Source organism: Solea senegalensis, linkage group LG4 (assembly GCF_019176455.1).
Source record: "Solea senegalensis isolate Sse05_10M linkage group LG4, IFAPA_SoseM_1, whole genome shotgun sequence".
NCBI classification, from domain to species: Eukaryota; Metazoa; Chordata; class Actinopteri; order Pleuronectiformes; family Soleidae; genus Solea; species Solea senegalensis.
Genome location: NC_058024.1, coordinates 27,094,444 through 27,118,935, shown reverse-complemented (window position 1 = coordinate 27,118,935; position 24,492 = coordinate 27,094,444). Strand labels below are relative to the sequence as shown.

At 39.7% G+C, this 24,492-nt stretch overlaps 1 protein-coding gene and 1 long non-coding RNA gene across 2 annotated transcripts in view; one reads left to right on the top strand and one right to left on the bottom strand.

Moving 5' to 3' along the window:
- Positions 1 to 3,682: 3,682 nt before the first annotated feature.
- Positions 3,683 to 24,492, bottom strand: part of LOC122768369 (A disintegrin and metalloproteinase with thrombospondin motifs 9-like) — a 61,766-nt gene continuing 40,956 nt past the window's right edge. Inside the window, exons 29-39 of the mRNA XM_044024309.1 lie at positions 19,755 to 19,925; positions 16,507 to 16,685; positions 13,099 to 13,270; positions 11,468 to 11,662; positions 10,545 to 10,674; positions 9,720 to 9,817; positions 9,120 to 9,214; positions 8,225 to 8,358; positions 7,324 to 7,415; positions 7,134 to 7,238; positions 3,683 to 5,918 (exon numbers count right to left, since the gene is read on the bottom strand). Coding sequence (XP_043880244.1) covers positions 5,823 to 5,918; positions 7,134 to 7,238; positions 7,324 to 7,415; positions 8,225 to 8,358; positions 9,120 to 9,214; positions 9,720 to 9,817; positions 10,545 to 10,674; positions 11,468 to 11,662; positions 13,099 to 13,270; positions 16,507 to 16,685; positions 19,755 to 19,925 — 1,467 coding nt within the window. The 3' untranslated portion in view covers positions 3,683 to 5,822. The remainder of the gene's footprint in view (positions 5,919 to 7,133; positions 7,239 to 7,323; positions 7,416 to 8,224; positions 8,359 to 9,119; positions 9,215 to 9,719; positions 9,818 to 10,544; positions 10,675 to 11,467; positions 11,663 to 13,098; positions 13,271 to 16,506; positions 16,686 to 19,754; positions 19,926 to 24,492) is intronic.
- Positions 15,957 to 23,537, top strand: LOC122768371. The gene is made up of 4 exons (XR_006360298.1): positions 15,957 to 16,041; positions 16,537 to 16,699; positions 18,601 to 18,647; positions 22,785 to 23,537. It is a non-coding gene; the product is annotated as an uncharacterized LOC122768371 (long non-coding RNA).

Sequence of the window (24,492 nt, the reverse complement as noted above, 5' to 3'; positions counted from 1 at the left end):
ATGGACGTACGTACGTCTTCCAGACATAAGAAACAACAACACTGTGTTTGAGTGAAGCAAATAAAAGTCCGATATCAGGTGGAGACTGAAATTCCATCATCCCACATCTGGAAAAATCTGCCTTTTCCATTAAAAGGAGCACATGAATGGAATGTTTCATCAGTTCACGTCCAGAACACAAGAGTGACTCATCATTGTCTGGACACTGGTTACATTAGTAAGTTGATGATAATTGTTTTAAATGTAAATATCATTTGATTTCAGGCCGCTCATGTTTGTCCTTGGTAGAGATGACGTATGACAAATGCTAAATATGCTCTCTGTCCGTGAAACTTAGAGTGAATAAATATCATGTTTGTTTGTGTACCTCCACTGATGCAAGACAAAGCCAGGACACTGTTCTCCACAGGTGACGCAGGGTTGTCCTCTCTGTGGCTCGTCCACACAACTCGGCTGAGGACAAACGTGAAGACAAAGTGAGGAGAAACAGCCATGTCTGCATTTGTAGATACTGAATTGAATCCATTCAAGTACATGTGGCCAATATTTCACTGTTAAGCAGTGGAATATCAGGCCAAACCGTCACAAAAAAAACGTGTGCACAATATTTAAGAGACGTCTTTGTTTAAAAAAAGAAGGTAACTTGTGTCTTAAAACTACTCTTTGACTCAGTTCATCTCTTTTTTCAGAATAAAGGCTTTGAATTCTACATGATTTTGCGGAAAAAAGCAAACAATTTATTAAAAAATCTTTTGAATTCATCTACCGTAAGTACTTTGCAATACTGTGATAGTATCGTAACCTGAATATCGTTACATCATATTGCGATATCATGACAACACCGTATTGTGATTTAAATAATATCATATTGTGACTTAAAAATGGTGATAATATGGTATTGTGACATAAATATCTAGTAGTATCATATCATGGTGATTTCCAACATACTACTAATTATCACACACTGAACCTTTAAAACACAATTTTGAATCATATTCTGTACAAATATTTCAATATAATCATCATCATCATCTTCTTCATTATTTTTGACCAATAAAATCGTGACAGTTGATGACAGTTTGCTAATTTTACACACATTTTTAAAAAAATGCCATGAAGTTGAAATTCAATATTTGAAATTCTGTTTTCAGTAAAACGTCAAATCAAACACTGTCACGCGCATTAAAGCGCGAGAACACGGCCAGACAAAAGGCACCATGGAAACAAACAAACAAACACTTTTGTGTGTGTTAAAGTTGTGTTTGTTCACTCACCGCCGTGGGGAAGTTTCTCCTCTTCAAGCTGCGGCTCAACATGACTGAAAACACGCAGTGACTCCACAGAAAACACGCAGTGACTTCCACACGGAGGAGCGTGAAGAATTACAATCCACGCGCGAACCTGGCAACTGTCCCAAAACATCAACTTCCTTCATTAATGAGTGGACCTGCGTTTCCAAGACACAAGCCCCGCCCCGTTCCCCCTCCCAGCCAATAGAAAATAGGGGAAAAAATTATTTATATATTCTTTTCTTTTTTTTAGAGGGAAAACAATAATTAAACGGAAAATGACAGAGTGAATAAAGTCCACTCTGACAAACCCTGTCATTATTTCTGAAAAGCAATGTTTTACTCTAGTTTTCACCATTTCTTTTTCTTATATAACTGACTGAGAATGATGTAAAAATGTTTTATACCAGTGGAAAATATGTTGTTGTAATAATAAGAATAAGAATAATAACAATAATTATGAAGAAATAATGAAAGAAATACAGAATAATTTGAAGAGAATAAATCACAAAATCATGATCCATATGCATGAGAACGGCAAAACAAGCAGCACTGAGCCCAAAATTAAAGGTACACTAAGTACAATTTAGCAACACCTCACCTTGCCCTATATGTAGCCTTCAGTTAGCATCAAAACACGTTTTAAACACAAGTTTTATCTTCAATTTTATCCAAATGACAAAAATAATCACCCAAGTTTTACACACTGCCCTAATTTAGTTACCGTTTTTATTAATTTATCATTCCAGCTGAGATAAAACAAGAGAGAGAGAGAGAGAAATAAATAGGGAAGATATTCTGAGTGACATTAAAAAAAAATGAAAGAAAGAAAGAAAAAGAAAAACAGCTGGAGGAAACAGGAAGTGTGAGAAAGTTTTGTCTCAAGGACAAACTGAGACCTTGTAGTGGTGGAGAGACAACACACACACACACACTGCTATCCTTTTAAGGACTTGTTCATTTAGCTCAGAGACGTCCTGTCCTCTCCTCAGAATTGTATTCTCACTCACACGATGAGGTCCACTCACTGCAATGAGGACCCGAGTCTGCAAACGTTGCTGTCCGTCAGTGTTTGTGCAGAATATTGACGTAAACGCTCCTGTATCACATAGAAAAGCAACATTTTCTTTTTTTTGATTTCTGTACACAAACACAGAGCTGCTTTAACTGCGGTTCTGCTCTCTGTCTCCCTCTTCCTCTGCCAGTGGTACTGCAGCAACACAGCAGGAGGCTGCTCTTCTTTCTTCTGCTTTTTTCTCTACTTCATTTTCCCTATCTTCAGGAACATTAAATAAAGAGTCAGAGCTTCTCTGTGTGTTTTTGGGAGCCGGTACAGTTACTCACGAGTGAACGGTTAAAGGTCTATTTTTACAGTGTTTGAGGAGAGAGTTAGGTTAACTGTGGTGTTATTAAATTAAAATAAACCATTTCTCCACACATTAAAATGAATAAACAATGGTAATTGTATACTGTATTATTATGCAAATGTAAATATATATGTGCAGTATATTTTCTGTATTTGGCTCTTTTTATAACATCATTAAATCATAAATCATACTTTTCATTTATGACACGTAAAATGAAAGACATGTACAAACAGGTTCATTCATAATCATTTATGGTCAAACGTCTATGTACATTCACATAACAAAAGGTACAAATAAATATTGCATATAAAATAAAGCATATGCAAAAGTAGACACTTTTACTGTGTGTGAGTAAAAACATTAAGATAAAGACACTTAAATAGTACAGTAATCCCTTCATTTCCTGTGTGACACCTGAGAACTCTGAGCTGAACGACATTCACCGTGAGTGAAGTGCGTTTCCCTTTTTTTCCATTTGTGACTCGTTTTCATACTCGTGTAGTTGCAGATAAAAATGAATTCCCTTTGGCTGACGTGTGCACATTAACACACAAAAGTTAACACACAACAACTTCATTAAGACAAATAATGGCTTCTTAATCAAAGTGTCATCCACATCATACTACTCTACATGTTATTCAGGTATTTAAAAAAATGTAAATAATGATTTAAGTTTGCGTCTCTTTAAGAAAAAAATAAATGTTGAAAACACACGCAAAAATTTACATATCGTACAACAAACACACAACAGTACCCTGATATTTTCACAAACAACAACAACAACAACAACAACAACGACAAGTCGTAACACTCAAAACAGGAGAATATGAGTGTGTACAGAAAAATTGCCTGAATGGCAAGTGATAATGATTTCTGAGTTTACATGGAAGCCCTGAAAGTGAACAGAAGGAAAATCACGGATTTCTCTGACTTTTTCAGAAAAAGGAAACTTACATTTTGTCAATTTTGTAAAAACTCACATTTTTTATTTGCCTATTTCTTTTTTTCTTTTTGGTTCTTGTAATAATGTTTTTGTTGTTTTTGACCACTGTCAAAATGTTTTTTTTTTCACAAAAGGAAGGAGAACAAAACAGATCTTCTTCAGACGAGAAGAACACAGGCGAGAAAACATGTGTGATTGACAGCTGGTATCGTCCAATAGGAGCCTGGTTGCAGGTGGCGCCACTGAGCTTTCGTTAAAATACAATATAATTGGTGTCAACCAGAAAACTCGTTAAACTTAATGCTTCACAACAGGAGTTTGTTTTTAAAAAACAGAAAAACTACGTCCATGTTTATTGACCGTCTGTGGGACAGAGTCTAACATTTGAAGAGAAGAACGTGAGGTACACGAGACGGACATCTGGACCGAAATCCCGCCGCTGTGAGTGAGAAGTGTCTCCAGGGCGGAACCAGTGCTTCATGTATACTTTATCTCCAGAGTATCAACTCTATGGAATTTTTTCCGGCGTGTTTTTCCCGAATTCTTTCAAGCTGCTGCTGATAAGACAAGCCGCCTGCTCGGTTAAATGAAGCTACGAGGCTAATGGCTCTCTGCTACCTGAGCGATCTCCAGAGGAATCTGAGTCTCTCTGAAGTCTGCCAACGTAATCTCTGCATTTCTTCTGACCCACAAACTTCTAGTTGTGAGTCAACAATGATTGTGTGTGTGACTATGGGTGTGTTGCAGATGTGGTTGTCATGGAAATAACAACTGGTTCTTTCCTGGTTTGAGTGATTTCTTTGCAGCTGAACCTAGTGCACCACAGTTAAAGGTGCAGTAGGCAGGATTTATTTTTGGCACTATTGATCAAAACATATCTTTGGCTAGCCATCGTTAGCCAATGTTAGCAATACCACTCGATAACGGAAACAGCGTAAAAACAAAAACAGCGTAGCAACACGTCACGCTTTAGAAAAAAGAACAGGACTGTGTGTACGACTGATTTAATGTGAAACGCAAAAAATCACAAGCGCTAAAACAGCAAATGTCGCAGTGTTTGTACGAGTGGCAGCCATTTTGGAATACCGTGCCAGGTAAGGTTTGTAAGGTGCTCCGATTTTGGAAATCCGCCCCCTCAACTGGGAAAATCCAACTTCCGACCACAACCGGAACGCACCATCATTCTAATGCTAGAGAATCAAAATGATTACATTTATACAATTTATATACAAAGTACCAGAACACGTAGGAGGGATTATTGTCCGACATAAACAGTAAATATGTTTGTTATACGTATAAATTGCTTCAAAATTATAATGATTTGGTTTCATATATTTATTTTTATGTACTTTAGGCGAGGGCCTTACTTTACGGAGCTGACATCTTGTGCCACCATGTTTCTACAGGAGCCTGAATGGACAAACTGCAAACTAAGATAAACCACCGTAGTTCCCTGACGAGCTGAGGAACACAGGGATCGGTCTCACCATTATACGTCACTAAATTTACTGTCCCCTTAATTTAGAACACTGTACAGCTCCCGAGTTACAGCCTGGAAACAGATACGCCGAGCCTGAATCAACAACAACAACAACAACAACAACAACAACAACAACAACAACAACAGCGACGTGTGACTGACAGGGTGGATGCATTCCCAGCAACTGTTTGTAAAAACTTCTCGTTAGTGGAAATCGAATAAAAACAAAAAATACATTCAGTTAAAAACAAAGAGCTGCTTATGACAGAACAGTGTAGTGCAGTAGTCCACAAAACCTCCTCACTGCATGAAAACCAGACATCATATAATCCATAATCTGTAACACATGCAGTGTGGACACAGACCATCGCTGTCCACGAGACGAGACACGTTCATTTACATCACAATACAAGTAAAATAAATAAGAAGACTTGTAATCCTGATATGTACAGTACTTACACCAGAGTCATTTACATTCTACACAGTGTGGTTGGAGGTCACGTGACGGACGGGGTCCGAGCTGCGGTTTGGTCGTAGCACCCAAAGAGGAGGTGACGTTGTTGCACGTGGCGAAGAAGAAGAAGAAGAAGAAGAAGAAAAAGAAGAAGATCTGCTGAGATGAACAGGAAGTGAAATCTGGAGGGAAACATGTAAACAGTTGAGGTGTCACGGGTCAGGGTTTCTACATCCTGTATTTGATTGACAGTGTGTTGGATTGTTTATGGTTTTTTGGTTTTACGGTGTTAGTCTTTTTCCACAGCCACAGGCAGACTGGAGCCAGAGGACGGGGTACATTTCCCACAGTAGCCTCCACACATTCCTGACACTCTGCTGCCATCCTGTGGACACACGAGGAATCACAAGGGTTACATGAGACTGCAACAACAGGAGGTTTTGTCAGTGTTTTGTAGGTATTTGTGGGGTTTTTTTGTCTTTGAAAACATTCCCCGGTCATTAATAATCTAATCTTCGAGTGTAATAAATGTCATATTAAAGGAAAAATCCAGGAAAAATCTTCAATAGCAGAGAACTGCTGCACTAACGTAGACAAAGTGACTTATTTATCACTGACTAAAACCACGACGACGTGTATAAAGTACCTAAAATGTATTTTACTTGAGTAAAAGTACAAGTATGTTGGTCCTGTATGAAAATATGAACATTTTGGGATGGGGTTCTGAGGATGGTGGGGGAAATTTTTGGATATAATATTCTTGATGACCCCAGGTAGATGTTCCTTGAACTGATACCAGATGGGGTAATAGCTAAAGACGATGTGTATCTGGTCAAGATCCTATCCCTTGCGGCTAAGACAGCCATTACAAGAAGTTGGCTGAAAACTGAACCACCTGCACTGAGCCACTGGCTAGATATTGTTGAAGAAATTCGATCAATGGAACAAATGACAAATGAGTTATGTATTGCAAGATGGACACAATGGCACCTTTATGCAAGATAGTAGTGTCTTCCCCCTGTATTTGTGTTTTGTTCTTGTTTTATTGAATGAAAAATAAAGTTAACAAGAAAAAAAAAAAAAAAGTACAAATATGATACCAGAAAATGACTTTGGTCGAAGTCGAAGTCACTTTTTATAATATTACTTAAGTCAAAGTCTTTAAGTATGTGATACTGGAAGGTTGTGGGTTCATTTCCCGTGTCCTTGAACAAAGACACTGGAAAACACAGCCCGTGGCCAAGTGGAAAGGGAACTTGACTTGTAACCAGAGGGTCACCGGTTCAGATCCCCACCTGGCCAAAAAGGGCTGGGGTACCCCTGAGCAAGGTATCATGCTCCCGCTACTCAGTGTGGCAGCCCACTGCTCCTAATTCTAGGATGGGTCAAAATGCAGAAGAATACTTTCCCTAAGGGGATTACTAAAAAAAAACATTAAAGTATTTGTATTTTGTTACGTTCAAACATATATACAGAGGCTATAAGAATATATATATATAATATAAGAGTGTCTTATATCCCTTTCTTTCCAGCACAAACGCAGGTGTGAGAGTGTGAGGACATCTCGGGACAGTGTATGTCCACCACAGGCTCCGGGTACCTGTGATTTTCGCACATCAGCCACAGCGTAGTTTCCCTGTGAGATCCACGAAGTCTCCGCCGTCACCTTCAAACCGGTCCCTGAGAGGTTGATTCTGAACTGACCCTGAAAAATCATTCAAAAAACACACTCATGAGGAAAAACGAGCACTCATGAGGAGAATATAAATAACAGCTGTTGTCATGCTCACCTGCGGACAGTTGGCGGCGCTGTAACAGTCTCCAGCTGTGGCGAACGGAACGCTCTTTCCCTCTCGGGTGAAAGCAAACTGCCAGTCTGTCGCTGAGGAGACAAAACAAACACGAGGACAATGACGTCACAGTCGTTCCTGGAAATCACAACCTTGAACTCTGTTGCTACAAGACTGATTTTAAAGGGAGCAAAGACGCTCACTGACAACAACAGGCTCATCTATGTGTATATATATATATATATATATATATACATGTATATACATATATACACATGTATATACATGTATATACATATATCATCATCACTTTATGTTGGTCGTGTATCTTATCACGAGACTTTGTGTCACTTTGTGTCACAAGTCTCTCCCCTCACATCGAGCTGTTGATCAACTGCTTGTGTTTTATTTACCACTTTGGTTTTTGACATCCTCTCTTCAGATTAACCTAAGAGTCGTCAATTTAACAACAAGCAGTAGTTTACGTAACACACTGATTTTCTCTGTGGACTTTGGTGCAGGAGAGTAAAGTGTGTCAGTACCTCGTACAAGCACACACACTATATATATATATATTCAATTCAATTTTATTTGTGTATATGTATATATATATATATATATATATATACATGTATATATATATATATATACATGTATATATATATATAAAATAAAAGCCTGAACCCCTTTAGGTCTGGACTTGGTTTCAGGGTCAGTCTAAAGGGAGTACCGTGTAATTCCATCTACTTAGAGCAGTTTAATCCCTGAAGCCTTGTAATTGGGATTGTTGTGTTTGAACAAACCTCGACGACATCTTGATCCAATTAACTCTCGTCATCATCGCGACAAAAGAAAGAGTTAAGTTTAGTTAGGACTGTGTGTGTGTGTGTGTGTCACTCACTGATGATGATCATGTTGTCGATGTCCAGTCTGACTTTAGAGAAAGTTGTGATTCCTGCAGATGTGTAATCTCTGCGACAGTCACAGTCTGATCTTCTGGATCCGTTCGCTGGACACTGAGTGGGGTCGTTTAACCTGACACACACACACACACACACACACACACACACACACACACACACACGCACACACACACACACACACGCGCACACACAGACGCACACACACACACACACGCACACACACACACACGCACACACACACACACGCCAAGACACACACACACGCACACGCGCACACACACCACACAGTCGTTTTTTTACCCTTCCATGAATTTCATCATGTGTGGATCACAGAGAGCAGTTTTTCATTTTGAGAGAATTATTTCTTCATTTCACGCTGACATTTTCAAATACTTTGCCCTTAAAGGGATAATTCCTGTTTTTTTTAGTGTAGAACTCTGTCAGCCTGTGATTTTCTCCTTTAGACGTGAGTTTGATACGGACTTTTAAGGGAAGATACTTTTTATTATGGAACTATTGGATTTGATCATTTTCAGTGCTACTGAATAAATACTAATGTTCATTGGTTTCTATCTAGTTATATTTTTCATTTCATTTCATTTCAATCTTTATTTACTTCTAACCATAAATTTACATTAAAGCAAAGTTCTTCAAAAGATAAGTTGTTTTTTAAGACTTTATATATATTTTTTTTTTTCTAAAAAGCTCAGTTTTTACTTTGGAATAAACTAAATAATAATAAAGTAAATAAAGTAATTGAATTAACTTACGACACAATAATACAATCAGTGTTAGTTAACTTTAAATAAAGATTATTGTTTATTCATTAATGATATAACGTCCCAGACAATAATGTACGAGAGTGAGAAATACCTGAAGCCAAAGATCTCTGAGAAATTCTCGCCTTCTCCCGTCGTCAAGGTGACAAACTCATGAGGAGAGTCTGTCTGCATCCCTGCACAGTACACCTGAGGAGGAGGTGCAAGAGGGGGAGGTGCAAGAGGAGGGGGGAGAGAAATGGAATTTGTGTGAAGAAAACATACAGATCAGAAAAGCACAAAAACTGTCAAATCTGTTTGGTCCTGAATCTTTGGAAACACAAGGAGGAAAAAACAGATTTCAAACTTAGCTGCTAAAATAACGTCACAGCACACAGAGGTCGTTGAGACACTTCTACCTTCATCTGTGACTATTTTAAAAGTTAGTATTTTTAAAGTTAGCCTCAGAGGCAGCAACAGAGCTAAAAACCATGATTCTCTTCATGGACTTTGGTGCAGGAGAGTGACACTTTCACAAATTCAGGTAACAAGGCAAAATAAACCGACATACAGTACATTATTCTTAAGACTCATGTGAGGGTGAACGTTTTGTTAATAAAAAAACGAGCTGACATTTTACAGAACATCGTACATAAGAAATCACGTCCGTGTCGTGTGAAATGTCACAGAATAAACTGAGATTATTAAAATGTACCTTGAGTGTTTTTCCTTGAATGTTGAGAAAGTGTTCGCCGTCTGTGAGCGGGCCGCCGTTCCTGCTCTGGACGTCCTGACAGCTGGACGGCAAATGGCCTTAAAGACACGCGGGGAAAGTAGAATGAAATACACAACCATTTAAACTAGAGAGACATGAGACATTCCTGCGCTGCACACAGCAAGTATGTCAAAACACACGCAGGCAAAACACAAAAAAACGCCCATGAAAAGTTTCAGAAGTGAAACACTTAGGACACGGCCCCTAAATTTAAGTGGAAAATAAACACTTCTCGTCTCTGCTGCTGTATACACACAAACGCTCAGATGATGGTTTTGCAGATGAGGGACGCAGGTCACAAAAAGACCAAATTCAGGGACTTTTCAAGGACGTTCCAGGACAAATCCCCTCAAATTCAAGGACTTAATGTGCTTAAGATGGGAGAGGGCAACTTGTAAGAGCTTGTCTTCGTCCATGATGGTGTCCACTTTTATTGATTTGTGATTGTCCTTGGGATCTTGGTCAAAGTCAGTCTTTGTCATTTGTCTGTTTTTTTTAAATTCACAAACTTTCAAGGATTTCAAGGACCCACGGAAATCCTGACAACAAACAAGGTTACGCATTAGAAATAGGTTTAATGGTGATGTATAGAAAAAGATCTGACTGTTAAGTTAAGTTAAGTGTAAAAAAATGACTAAACTAAAAGAGTCTTTGATGTCTCGTCTCACTGTCGGCGAGTAAATACTCTTCATCTTTGATGTTTTTCCTCTAACATCATCAATATTTCACTGAAGGTCTGATCTCTGGTTTCTTCTCAGAACTCACAGCTTGGGTTTCTGCAGACTTTTGTGCCGTCCGGCTTCGTGTCCGGAGAACAAGTATCGCTCTCTTGACCGTCTGTGGACACACACCGCACCGTCCTCTCTGTGACGCCGTCCCCACAGCTCACTGAACACTGGAGGGAAAGAAGAGACCGGACACCAGCTGTGACTGTGTGGAAATAATCATGTTTTGATTTGGTTTATTGAAAATCAAACTTTTTAAATCAAGTTTATACAGTCAATGACTTTTAATTATATGAACAACATATATATATATATATATATAGATACATATATATATATATATATATATATATATACATATATACATGTATATATATATATATATGAATCAATATGAACCACAGGAGAACCTAGGGAAGAACCTTCAGAGAATGTTTTCCATAACTAAAAGGTAACATTCTGGGAAGAAGAAATTCTTAGCTGGATTTGAATCAGTTAATCACAGATTAATAATAATTCTAATATTCAAATATTTTTACTAATATTATTACTTCTGCTTGAATGTAACAGCAGAGAAAGTTGTTCAAAGATTCATCTGAAAGCGACTTTCTGGATTTATTTTCCATTGAAAGCTTGAGAGTTGAATAAAAAGATTTTAGACAAAACCAGGGTTCATTTTTCTCTTTGATTTGCACAGAGAAAAAGATCAACTGCAGAAAACTCTTTGAAAAAGTTATTTTTAAGAAATAAAAGCATTATATTTAAAGGGGACATATTATGCAAAATCAACTTTTTAACCATTTTAATACTGATATTTGGGACTCTGGGGGCCCTACCAGTCACGGAAAGTGTGGAAAAACAATACTCAGTCATGTTTTCGTGGTTCCGCTTAGTGTAAGTATAGGCCATAAAACACTCCTGATAAATGATTGGACGGCATCACGGCTGCATGGACTCACTCACCGCTCCCCAGGTTCCAACCCTCCACACCCGTGTGGGCCGGCACGGTTCCAGGCTACATGGCACGTAGCTCTCAGGAGGAGTCCCGGGGCAGTTGGACAGAGACTGATGTCCGTACTCATAGTTGTCGTTCTCCACATGCACCTCGCTGCAGGAGATCAGACGCTGGCGGTAACCTTGGCCACAGCTGGCTGAGCACTGGAGTCAATCACAAATCACAGGCTATTCTACCACACGGCTGATCTCTGTCATTCACACATCACTGGGTTCAAAGTTTTATCTTTGCAGACTCTCATAACTGTTATGACCATCATGATATTCAGGCCGTCTCGATTTATTTTGATTTCATAGCTGTAGAATTGTCAAAAATATGTTCAATGGGTGAGTTCTTCTGCTTCCTTTTCACAAGATAACTTTTACTTTCGTTATTCAACTGTCCAGGTATTACTTAATCTTGTCTGTAATGACACCTAATGACAAGGATGGACCACAGGATGGACCACAGGATGGACCACAAGGATGGACCACAGGATGGACCACAAGGATGGACCACAGGATGGACCACATGGACCACAGGATGGACCACAGGATGGACCACAAGGATGGACCAAGGATGGTTGGACCACAGGATGGACCACAGGATGGACCACAGGATGGACCACAAGGATGGACCACAAGGATGGACCACAAGGATGGACCACAGGATGGACCACAAGGATGGACCACAGGATGGACCACAGGATGGACCACAAGGATGGACCACAGGATGTACCACAGGATGGACCACAGGATGGTAACGGAAACGTTAAAGTGCAACCAAAACTAAACATCTGAAGAACTCTACCAACGAAGCGAGCCGAGAGCTGAGAAGAAGCCATATCTCCGGTGTTTATAAAAGGGGGAGGAGTCACAGACAATAAGACTTACTTTGATTGGACAAAAGAGTGAACTGGTGATGCAAGCGTGGTACAATGCTGTGTTCACACAAAAAACGCAAATTTGCATTTTTGTGCCACATCATCAGCCAGTCGACCCAAACTCCAAATGCTAGCGTCGTCGACTTCTGATCATTTTCTACTCCATTTTGAGCAGAGTCTGGTTCGTATGCGGCGTGATCCGGAGAAATCTCGACGCTCTCAACGCAAATTCTTTACCAAAGTTGAAAACTTTCTCCTTGAGCGTTGAAGCGAACGCCGCGTCCCGGTGCACCGTGTGCACAACTCGTGTCAAATCCAATTCACACCGGACACGATTCTTTCCATCGCTACAAACCCATCGCATCTGTCGCGCTTGCAGGACCATTTTGTACATTTAGTGACACAATGGGCACTCTTACTCTTGTGGAAACGTCGGCAGAGAAGAAACCGCCGTGATCCGTAAACACCATACGCGGCTGGACACATTGCGAGCTTCACCGTTTACGCCGAGAACTCCGTATCGCGCCAATGCGTCCGGTGGCAACATTTGAGTGCAGTAGCACTCAAGTTTGACCAGAGGGGGCAGTGGAGACACTGATTTTTATCACAAGATGTATATTTTCTATACTCTCACACTATACACACTATACTTCGCTAGATTCACAGCTACACTGGTTTACACCTGAAGACAGAAGCATTCATTTCTCTTTCTCTCACCTCAGTCCATTCCCCTGTGATCCAGATGTGATCGCAGGCGTGTGTGTTGCAGGTTTCGATCTTTGGAGGTCTGATCCGGTTCACGCAGTACATCTCATGGACTTCCTGCTGGTTGTGGTCCACACACTGCAGGGTTCGCCGCCTGTGGCCCGAACCACACGACTTACTGCACTGGAGAGGGGGAAACCAGTTAGGAGAAAGTGATAATGGCTCTTTGTGTGAGACACACAGAAGCTTGAAAACATGGCTGCCAATAAGAGAAATTAGGGGGGGAAAAGATTTAAGACACTCAACCGATAAAATCTCCACTTGTTAGGGTCTACAACATCTTGTTCACGACTTTATCTCATTGTGTTTTCTGACTGGAAACTGGGGTTTGTAAATGGTGCACTCTCCCACACCAAAGTCCATTAAGAAAAGCAGCATTTGAAGCTGGTCTAATGCTGCCTCGGTTTGTAAGTCTGCGTCACTGAGGTCAGTCTTAAAAGAAAGAAGTCATAAAATAACACATAAGAAGTTAGTGACGGAGGCAGCCGTGGATCAACAACACCTGTGAGCTGTGGTGTAAAATCGTTGATTTTCTCTTTGGTCTTTGGTGTGGGAGAGTGACTGGTTTCCAAAGCGACACAAACTCTAGTTTCCAGTCAGAAAAGACTGTGTTATTAAGTCTGCTTAAGTCTTTGAAATCTTAAGAATGTGTTTATCCTGTCTTTTAAACTGAAGTTTGTGTCATTTCTTACTCACAGGATTAAAATCCTTTGACAAAATCTCTGTTTTTACGGTTATTTTAAAAGCAAAAGCATGATTCATGGCGTCATTATTGCAGAGTGCTACAGTGGAGTGTATTTAAATGTGTGTTCATATTTCAACTGCTTCATCAGAAGAATTCAGTTTAGTTCCAGGTCTTATTGTCTCGTCTGTGTGACAGCTGAACTGAAGTTCATCTCCAACATTCATCAACCTTAAAAAACTCAGTGTTTCCCTCCCCAGCTCTTATCTACTGCTCTGACATAATGAAGGTTGTGTGTTCACTCGAAAAACACCAAAACCACATGGAGAACTTTGTCCACTTTAAAGTAATAGTTTTGCTTTTAGAAGATGTATTGACTGATGTCTTGAGATAATGTATGTTATGATTTGGCGCTATACAAATCAAATTGAATTGAATTGAATGTCTTGAGTATGTTTACAGCTTGATCTCACTGTTAAACAGCCAGTTTGTGTCACTTTGTAAACCACTTATTCTCCCGCACCAAAGTCCATTGAGCAAATCTACATTTTGAGCTCACAGGGACTGAGGAGCTGCTGGTCTACTGCTGCCTCGTTTGTGAAGTGAAACAAAACAAAGGATTTGAACACACATTTGCACTGACTGACGGAGGCAGCAGTGGATTAACAGCTCCTGCGTGCTGTGATGTTAAATCTTCTGCATGGACTTTGGTGCGGGAGAGTGACACAAACTTCAGCTCCTGTTGTTATGAAGCTGTAAACCTCCCGGCGAACACTTTACGAGGTGAGCCTGTTGTTAAGCAGCTAAAATCTGTTTTTCCCTGGTTTCCCCTCTGACAGCCATGTTTTCGGTGATAAAGTTTATGATTTCTTAGAACGGGAGCATCTGCAGCGTGATAGCTTTTCTCCACAGGTGATCAGACTCCTCGTCTCCCAGCACATATATCCTCCCACATACCCCTTAACTACAATCTAATCCCCACGGTTTTGCACTTAAAATAGACACTTAAGAGGCCCTTTGTGTCCCAGTAATGTCTGCTCTAACACTTTGTGGACATGCACCATACTTTTAAGTTTAGATTTTTTTTAAACTACATTTTGTTATACTTATTTATGCAATTACATCATATAATAAAGACATGTTGAGTGAAAATGGGAAATGTTTGTAAATGCTCACTCTCTCACACCAAAGTCCATTGAGAAAATCAGCGTTTTAAGCCTGTGGCAACACAGGAGCTGCTGGTCTACTGCTGTCGTGTTTGATCATTTTGTGTCACTCAATCATGTAAAAATGATTCATTTAAAACCCAGGAATGACTAAATAACACTACTGGAGAAAACAGAGGATCAGCGACTCCTGTGTGCTGGGAAGTCTCTATGGACTTTGGTTTCTAAACTCTGGTGTCTAACCATGAAATAAAGTGTCAAACATATTATTAACAAACTGTTAACACTACTGACTTAAGTAGGTGCAGATGAATTCACTTTAAATCCAAATACAGGATTTCAAACTAGCAGGAGTGAACAGTAGATTCAAGCATGAAATAAAAAAAACACATTGTCCAAAGAGCTGAACGATTCCTTTAAAGGCCAAAGCATTAGGGCTAATAACACTTGACATCGCAGGTATTACGACATCCAAGTGTGGAGTGTAAGTCATGGAACAGGCTCAGAGAGAAGCTCAGTCCCAGCTGCTCTTCATCGCTCTTCAAACATGCTGACACTGTAGAGGCTCTATTAGGACAAGGTTTCTTTCCTTTTCTGAGACCTTACTAACTCAATGTTGACATATAACCACTCACTTCCTGTGTCACCGGGTGACACCAGATTTAAAACACAGAGAAAATCAAGTTCCAAAGTACAGTTTCTTTCATTAAAGTCATTAAACACACATGAACTGCAGTGAAGTCCTCCTGCTGTTACACAGAGCAGGAAACTCCTCATTCTTCTCCTCACTAATTACACTCAGGATTCAGGAAAGACTTTTCATGCTGATCAGTGACCCACACTCAACCGCACTGGAACACAAGAACAAGGACGAGGACAAGGAGAAGGACAAGGAGAAGAAGAAGGACAAGGAGAAGGAGAAGGACAAGGAGAAGAAGAAGAAGAAGGACAAGGAGAAGAAGAAGAAGAGACTCCTGCTGCAGCTGCGTAGCCTCAGGCTGACAGAAACATTACTCAGCAGGAATGTACCACTTTAATAAAGTGCAGGTAGGACCACTACCTTATAAACTGAGCAGTAATAACATGGAATCTCCTGCAGCGTCATCTAAAAACTGTGGTGTCCAAACTTATTTGCATATTATTATTATTATTGTTATTTTTCAAAAAAACCCCAACAAGATAGATAGATTTAAACATTCGACCTAGAACTAAGTTTAGTATAATCTTGATTTAAGATTGTGTTTTTTTATGCATTTTGAAGTTAAAAAACATGCTTAATGAATGAACTTGAAGACCATTTATTTTGTCTCCTTGTCTCCTTGTCTCCTCGTCTCCTCTCTTCCTCTCCTCCTCCCCTCTCTGAGCCTCTGACAGATGCATCTGCTCATATTTCACTTCACCTCACATGACAGCGCAAACTCACCCCACTCTTTTCTCTCCTTCTCTCCTCCCCTCCCCTCCCCTCCTCTCCTCTCCTCTCCTCTCCTCTCCTCTCCTCCCTCCCCTCCCCTCCCCCGCCACTCTCCTTCCCTCCATCGGTAGCGGGACAGCGGACACTCTGCCCGTCGGCAGGTCTGGCTGCTCGTGGGCCTCGAGCGCTGGGAGCAGCCGCTCTGGTGTGAACGTCGGCGCTCGCCGTTGTGACAGAAGACGTCTCTGCGCTGGACTCCGTCTCCACATGAAGCCGAACACTGAGAGGACACAGGTCAGGACAGGGGTTTAAACACTTTTACTTTTCATGATGTCTCTAATTTGTTTCCGTCTGAAAGGATATTAAACACATGAATCACCTTTTTTTAGGCTGAAGCTAAAGCTAACTGGGACACTTTTATTTTTATATGTTGAATCATTTGTTTACAGACATTTTCTCATTTCTGCAACAAAAGGACCCAATAAATAAATAGAATGTCAAACTATCTCACGAATAATAACTTACTAACTGGAAATAGTGACTTGTATTTAAGAAACGACGATCCCAGAATAATGACTTTATTGTCTTGAAATTGAAATTGTTTTGTTTAGTTGTGGCTGTTTTAAAATCAGAATTTTCACGTACTGTCTCAAATTTGGATTTATCTAGAAATTGCAACTTACAACACTTGTCTTACATTTTCAAATTTGGATTTTTCAGATTTCTTACTTAATACGTCCACATTTTGACTTACTCTCAAGAAATGTATCTCAGACTTTTAACGTTAACATTTCAGAATTCCAATTTACTACTTTATATAATATAATATATAATACTTTTTAAGTTAAGTTTTGACTCACTCTGTCAAAACTTTATTATCTCAAAATTGTGACTTACTACAACGAAATATTTGACAAACTCCTAAAACAATTTGATTTACTATCTCGAAATTCCAACATACAATTTTAAATATTTGACTTACATTCTCAAATTTGATTTACTATACTATAAAATTCTTTCTGACTTAATATTTCAAAGTTTTGACTTTTCATCTCCAGATTTGTTTTATTAGTGAAGAACAGTGAATAACTGGTTTTGTCTGTCTGTTAGTTTGTCTGTCTGTCTGTCTGTTTGTGTTTCCACACTTGCACTTGCCAACATGACCAACAGAGGCCGACAGAGGCTTGTTGCGTGAATGGGGTGAAGTCAATCCTCTCTGATTGCCTTGTTATTTCAGAATTCCAATTACTACAACATTTTTGATCTGGCTCTTGATCTATCTCAAAATTCTGACTTAAGACTGCAAAATATTTGACGTAGCCCTAAAATAATTCGTTTACTATCTCGAAATTCTAACTTACATTTTGAAATATTTGTCACAATTTGATTGACTATCCTAAAATTCTGCTTTCATTTTGCAAACTTTTAACTGACTGTCTTAAGATGTGTTTCATTATTTCAAAATTCCAACTTAGTACAACATTTTTGACATACGCTCTAAAAAATATTAATTACGGCCTCAAAATTGTGACTTACAACTTGAAACATTTGACATCTCAAAATGTTATTTAGTATCTGAAATTTCAGTCTTTCTACTGCAATACTCCATTCCAATTTACAACATTTGAACTGACCATTTAAAGATTTATTTTATTATTTCAACTTATGACAAAAATGTTGTTGTACACTCTAAAAAAATGTGAAATGCCACTTAAGAATTCTGACTTACACCTTGAAATGGTATTAATTAATTATCTCAAAATTCTGACTTACGACGAAATATTTGACTAAAACATTGGATTCACTATCTAGAAATTTCAACTTCCAACTTGAAACATTTGACAAAATGTCTTAAAATTGCGAGTTAACACCTCAACATTTTTACTTGCATTCACAAAATGTGATTTACGATCTTACGACTTGAACATGTTTACTTTCTCTCTGAAAACCTTGACTTCTTTTGTCCATTTTTGAAACATCTCATTAAATGTCGACTCACATTTTAGCTCTAAATGACATGAAATTTTCCAGTTAAAAGTGAAAACGTGACAGAGTGAATCAGAGAGCGGAGCCTAAGGAGTAAATGTCTGTGCAGCAGACGTGTTTTTGTTTCCTGCTCTGACGTAAATCACACAATTCTCTTCTCTTCTGTGTTGAATTATGTTTTTGTTTTGTTTTTGTCTCATTTCACACAGAGACGCCGCAGATGATGATGAAGATGATGATGATGATCGCACATGATGTATGTCCATGATTTATGTAGATTGTAGATGTGTGGAGAGGAACGGGAATGTGATGATGACACTGATGATGATGATGATGATGATGATGAATTATTGTTTGTGTTTTGTTACCAAACAAAAAACAACAAGAGCTCGAGTTGTTTTTCACGTTTGAGGAGCAGGAAATGATAAACATCACAACAGTGGGCTCAGTCATTTCTCCCGGCTATCGTTCTCCACGCGTGTCTGTTTTGGTTGTGTTTACCCATAATGCCCTGCATTGTAGTCTGCTTCCTGCAACCGAGACCTGCAGCACGCTTTTAGGCGGACTGGGATTTTCTTCTTTGATGCGCATCAGAGTTCGGTTGCAAAAACAAACGGGACATTTCGAGCAGACAAACGAGGGTTTGATGAAGAAGGAGCGGCTGTGAACGCACCCTGAAAACATGCAGGACCAGGTTTGGAAAACCCTGCTCTATCGTTCACTGGTGTGAAGTCACGATATTTCTGTAGCACATGTAGCTAACACCGTCTGGCCGACGTGAGCCAGGTCCACGTTTATCGTTCAAAACCGTCCCACATTGACCTGGACTGTCCCGTATGCTCTGTCGCAGTCTGACACTCAGAACCTCAGACTTCTGTGCTGCAGCTGCTTCAGTTTAGTGGCTTTTTTCAGCCACGACACATAAAACGCAGTCAGGTCGACCCGCAGATGTTCTCACACATGTGCAACCTGATAAGCATTAAAGAGGAATGAGAGGCGCTGAGTCTGGCAGCGCCAGAACGAGCTCGGCACAGAGACGAGATGAGACGAGACGAGACGAGAGAAGATGAGACAAGACGAGACGAGACAAGATGAGAGAAGATGAGACAAGACGAGACGAGAGAGACGACGAGAGGAGACGAGAAGATGAGACAAGACGACGAGACAAGATGAGAGAAGATGAGACAAGACGAGAGACAAGATGAGAGAAGATGAGACAAGACGAGACGAGACGAGAGGAGACGAGAGAAGACGAGACGAGACGAGAGGAGACGAGAGAAGACGAGACGAGACGAGAGGAGACGAGAGAAGACGAGACAAGACGAGAGGACAGGGTTTTATATTCCGGGTCATAGAGTCCTACCTCTCCCCAGTCACCAGTCTTCCACTTGGGGCAGCGTCCGCCTCGGCAGCGCCGGTGCTTGCCGGGTTTGGCGGACAGGTGCTGGCAGTTCTCCTCCGGGACCGGGCGGCCGGACCCGGTCACGCAGCTCACCTTACGGGTTTTGAAGCCTCTGCCGCAGGAGGCCGAGCACTGAAAACACGTGAGGAGAAGAAGAGCGAGGTAAGCAGTGAGGTATGTTTGTGTTTCCACAGGATAATTATGCAAAATGACATTCATGAGACATTAATATTCAGCCAGTTTTGAATCAAACAATGAAATAAAGCACAATTTGAAGAACAGTTACTAAACATGTTGACATTGTCTTTTCTGTAACAGTTAAAATTGAGATTTGTTTTCCACTAAAAGTGACGTGTGAACGTTTGAACAGCCTTTTTTTTAAATTGTTCCAGGAAACTAGAGCAGCAAAGTTTCAGCACGAGTGCACAGATGCATGAATAAGTAGAGATTAGTAAACAAAAGTCATCCAGTGTGTAAATCTGTGACCGTAGAGACACTCGTTTCCAAGCAATAAAGCAATAAATCATAGCACAGTTTCCAGCAGTTTAAGGCATTAACGAAGCCAATGAATGAGTGAGAGGCTTCGCTTTTGTTTCATTTTGATTTATTTATCAGGTAAATGTCACTTTTGTATGACATTGTAAAAAAAAAGGATTAAGCTGATGTGTCGCTCCGCGTGGAGACGACAGTCCAATGGCAGAGCCAGTCTCATCCGCCCGGCACAACTTTGTTTCACGTCCGGGTTCAACGAGTTAGTGAGAGACTAACTCAGTGTGACGGGGCGCACACACACACACACACACACACACACAGTGACACACACAGTGACACACACAGTGACACACACAGTGACACACACACACAGCAGTGTTACAGGAGCTGCTTTGTGCTCGGATCATCAAAGAGCGCGTTTGCATGTGACGATGGATGAGAAGCGACAGACTCCGAGTTGAAAGAGTGTGTGGCCCGACATGTGGTGCTGAGCCTGGTCCTGGTCCTGGTCCTGATCCTGATCCTGGTCCTGGTCCTGGTCCTGGTCCTGATCGGTGGACTCGGAACATGTCATGTTCACGAAGTAGAAGAAGCGATAATAATAAAAAAAAGATTGTTGTTTATTGCATTTGCTCGTGTTTGTGTTTCTGTCGACCAATAAAGACAAAAATGATGATTCTCTTTTAGTTTGTGCTTAAAATACAGACAATTAATATCTAATGTTATGCTTTTATGTGAATAAAAAACATAACCCTAACCCGTTTCTACAAATAAGTGGATAAATGCATTAAATTCATTAATCTGGTATTAAAATGTGTTAAATAACGGCTTCTTTTTTTTAAATTATTCTCTGAATGCCACAATAACACCATTCAAAACCAAGAAAACAACACTTAATGTAGATATTCTAACTTTTTTCATGAGACAATAAAAACCCTCAGTAAAAGATGCTATTTTGTCCATAAATGTCTAAAAAAAAACTTTTAAGAGTCTTAAATTTGACCGACGAGCGACATTTGTGCTAATGCCACTGTAACTAGTGAATGAAATAACATATTTATCATATTATTGTACAGAAAACCCCAGATTAACACATTTAAATCACTAAAGGAAAGCATTAAGTCAGTTTAAACAAAACCCAGTGTGTTTTATTAGAACATGATTAAAACACATTAACTGTGCCCTGAAGATGTGAACATCTACACACACACACCTGATCTTAAGCTTTATTTTTATTAACAAATAAACTAAAATGCAATGTAACCGTTCAAACTGTAATTTTTAACCAAATTTTCTAAACATTTGCTGCATTTGCTTACAAAAAAGCAGCGGATGGATGGATGGATGGATGGATGGATAGATGGATGGATGGATAGATGGATAGATAGATAGGTGCTATGACTGCTACTCCAGTTATGTTCACCTGCATGAAACACAGAAGCTAGAGCAACATTTTAATCACGTCATTCCTTAAAGTCGCACTCGCCGATTGTTTCCATCGCACTTTGACGTGTTTTCCTTTTATCAAAACTCCGCCCCATTGTCAGATTGTGTAAAATGCCAAGACGTGGGCTGAGAGTGGAGTGAAATGTTCTCAAAGTGACATTAAACAACATTAAAGCTCACAGTTTACTTTCAGAATAAAAGCCCCTGTGTTGACACCATGTGTTATTTCACTTCACTACATCAATGACAATGAAATCCAGCGCTCTTTTCTCATTCTCTCAGTCAGTGAAACATGTGTTTCTTTGTGTTCAAAAAACTGCGATAAATCCCTGTCTCTGTCAACGCAGACGCATCGCGGCACAATACACATTCAGTGGAATCCCGCAAAACAAACTCTGGTTTTAAAGCCTCGAGATTTTCAGTTTGACTGGCGCTCTGTCATTTCTACAAAACCAGACGTTTACAGCAGCGTCCTATTGGACGATACCAGCTGTCAATCACATATTTTCCTATAAACGGGAACATCATTTACAAAATTCATATCATATTCTACTGAAAAAGTCCTGAAATGTTGACTGAAAATGTCAAAAAAGTTCAATTTCCCATAGACTTCCATACAAATGGAGTTATTTTTTGCAAGTGGTGGAGTCGCCCCCTTGTGGCTAAATGGCTACTTGACTTCACTTTAAAAATAAAAGTGAAATAAAAAGGATGGAACATCCATTTTATTTCCAGTCTATGATTGGGTCTATTTAAAATGGATCTACAGGTAAGCTATCACTGAGACAGTCTGATGCACTTCTAGGCTTGATATTTTGAACTCTAAAAGGATTTTTAATGTTCAGAAATCAACAAATATTGTTGTTCCTTCAGTACACTTGATTTCTTGTCGTTCACCGGAGCACAAGCTGATTTGCCCTTCTTTTTACAACTACTGGTATCGCCCCCTGGTGGCTAACAGCTATCAAAAAAACACCAGCTTCCACTGTCAGTGCAGTTCTTTAAACGCTGCCTACTCAACTCCATATTACGTGTTGTGTTGTTTTATCCCAGGATCACGGGGCTGATGGAATGAGGAATCAGCCGAGGGCCCCTTCCCGGATCAAACATGACCCTTGACCCACACAGACTCCTCTGCATTGTCTGGCCGAGGCTCCTCCCTCTCTATAGAATCACCGAGCGACCCAGTGCTGGTATGCCGTCACCAGCGGAGAGACCGCATGGCAAAATAAAAAGGGCAGCTTCGCAACTTCACAGACGAACACGCGTCACAATGGGTGAAATATCCCAGGGCGCGTATTTACCTTCGGGGGAAGGAGCTTTGAACTTGCGACACAGACGGTAAAGGGGCGGAGTCACAGCACAGAGGTCAGCAGAGGCCCTGACTGCTAAAAATAACAGAGGTCACTCACGGTGTGGAGGAATGTTTCAGAAGCTTTTCCATTTTTGTTTGGACTAAACAATAAAGGCACATTTTGTTCTCGACAAAGCCAGCGTTTCCAATGTTTTTGGGGCATCATTTTGCATTTTATTCAACAATTTATTAGAGCTTTGAAACAAGACGCGGCATGAACACATGAGTTAATACTGAAATATAAACTCCTACGCTCTCATGCAGTCATTCCAGGAGGAGATTTTTGACTCGACAGATAAATTCAATATTAATGTGAATATGTTTTAATTGTTTTCTTAATAAAACTGTGTAAAATAAGGTTGTTTTGAATTACCAAACACACCTAGGAACAAATAGGTTTGACAGAAATGGCAGTAAAATCACCAAAAAACATTAAATCCCCTAAATAAATTATAATTTAATAATTTATGCAGTGAAAAAACCTGATCAATTTAGTTTGAATTGACTTGAAATCATGATTGAAACAGCTTTCATTTATTTTGTGTTTTCCCTTTTAAAACTTGGCTCAGAATATTGAACAATCAACTAGAATTACTAAATTGCAGCCTTTGTGATTTTTTTTGCATATTAGTTTGTTTAAAATTCGGGATTTTACAATTGACGTCAAGTTGTTCAGCCCTAACGTTGTGTTTAATAAACATTATATGATGAATTTTGTTTATATTCCCCCTCTTTTCAGGGTCCAAGCGCACAAGGTGCGGATGCAAGGAGTTCTTCTTCTTATAATTGTCATCATCATCATCATTTTTCCTCAAATAAAATTGCATTTCTCAGGACCTGAACATACCCCAAAGCTCCGATTTTGGGGATTTTTCGGTGAAAAAGTGTTGAAAATTGGAAGTGGGAGGGGCTAATGAAAATGAAAAAAGAGCTTTCATTAGGTGATGTTTCACATGGCGCACATGTTGATCACGTCAGGACGGTCCAAAAAGTCAACGAGGACTTTGCCGTAAGTCCTGCAGGAAGGCGGCCATCTTGGGTTGAACTTTGGCTTTGAATTTTGATTCTGGTGAATTTGACCGTGAGTTCAAATGAAGGAAGAAAAGCCTTTGATGGTACCTCTACTTCACTTTTAATCGTAACCTTTTCTGGAAATGAACAGGAAATCCAACATATCCATATAAAAAAACAACAACAACAAAACAACCTTAAATACTGACATAATAACATTGTAAATGAAGTAACAATAAATACAAGTAATTACATAAATATACAGAAAATCTTCTTGAAACACAGACTAATACTGCCATTGTGTTGAATAAGAGACAAACAATTGACTCATTTCACGAGCCTGCTGCTGCTGCTGCCGCTGCTGCCGCTGCTGCTGCGTTTACACTGAACTGAGAT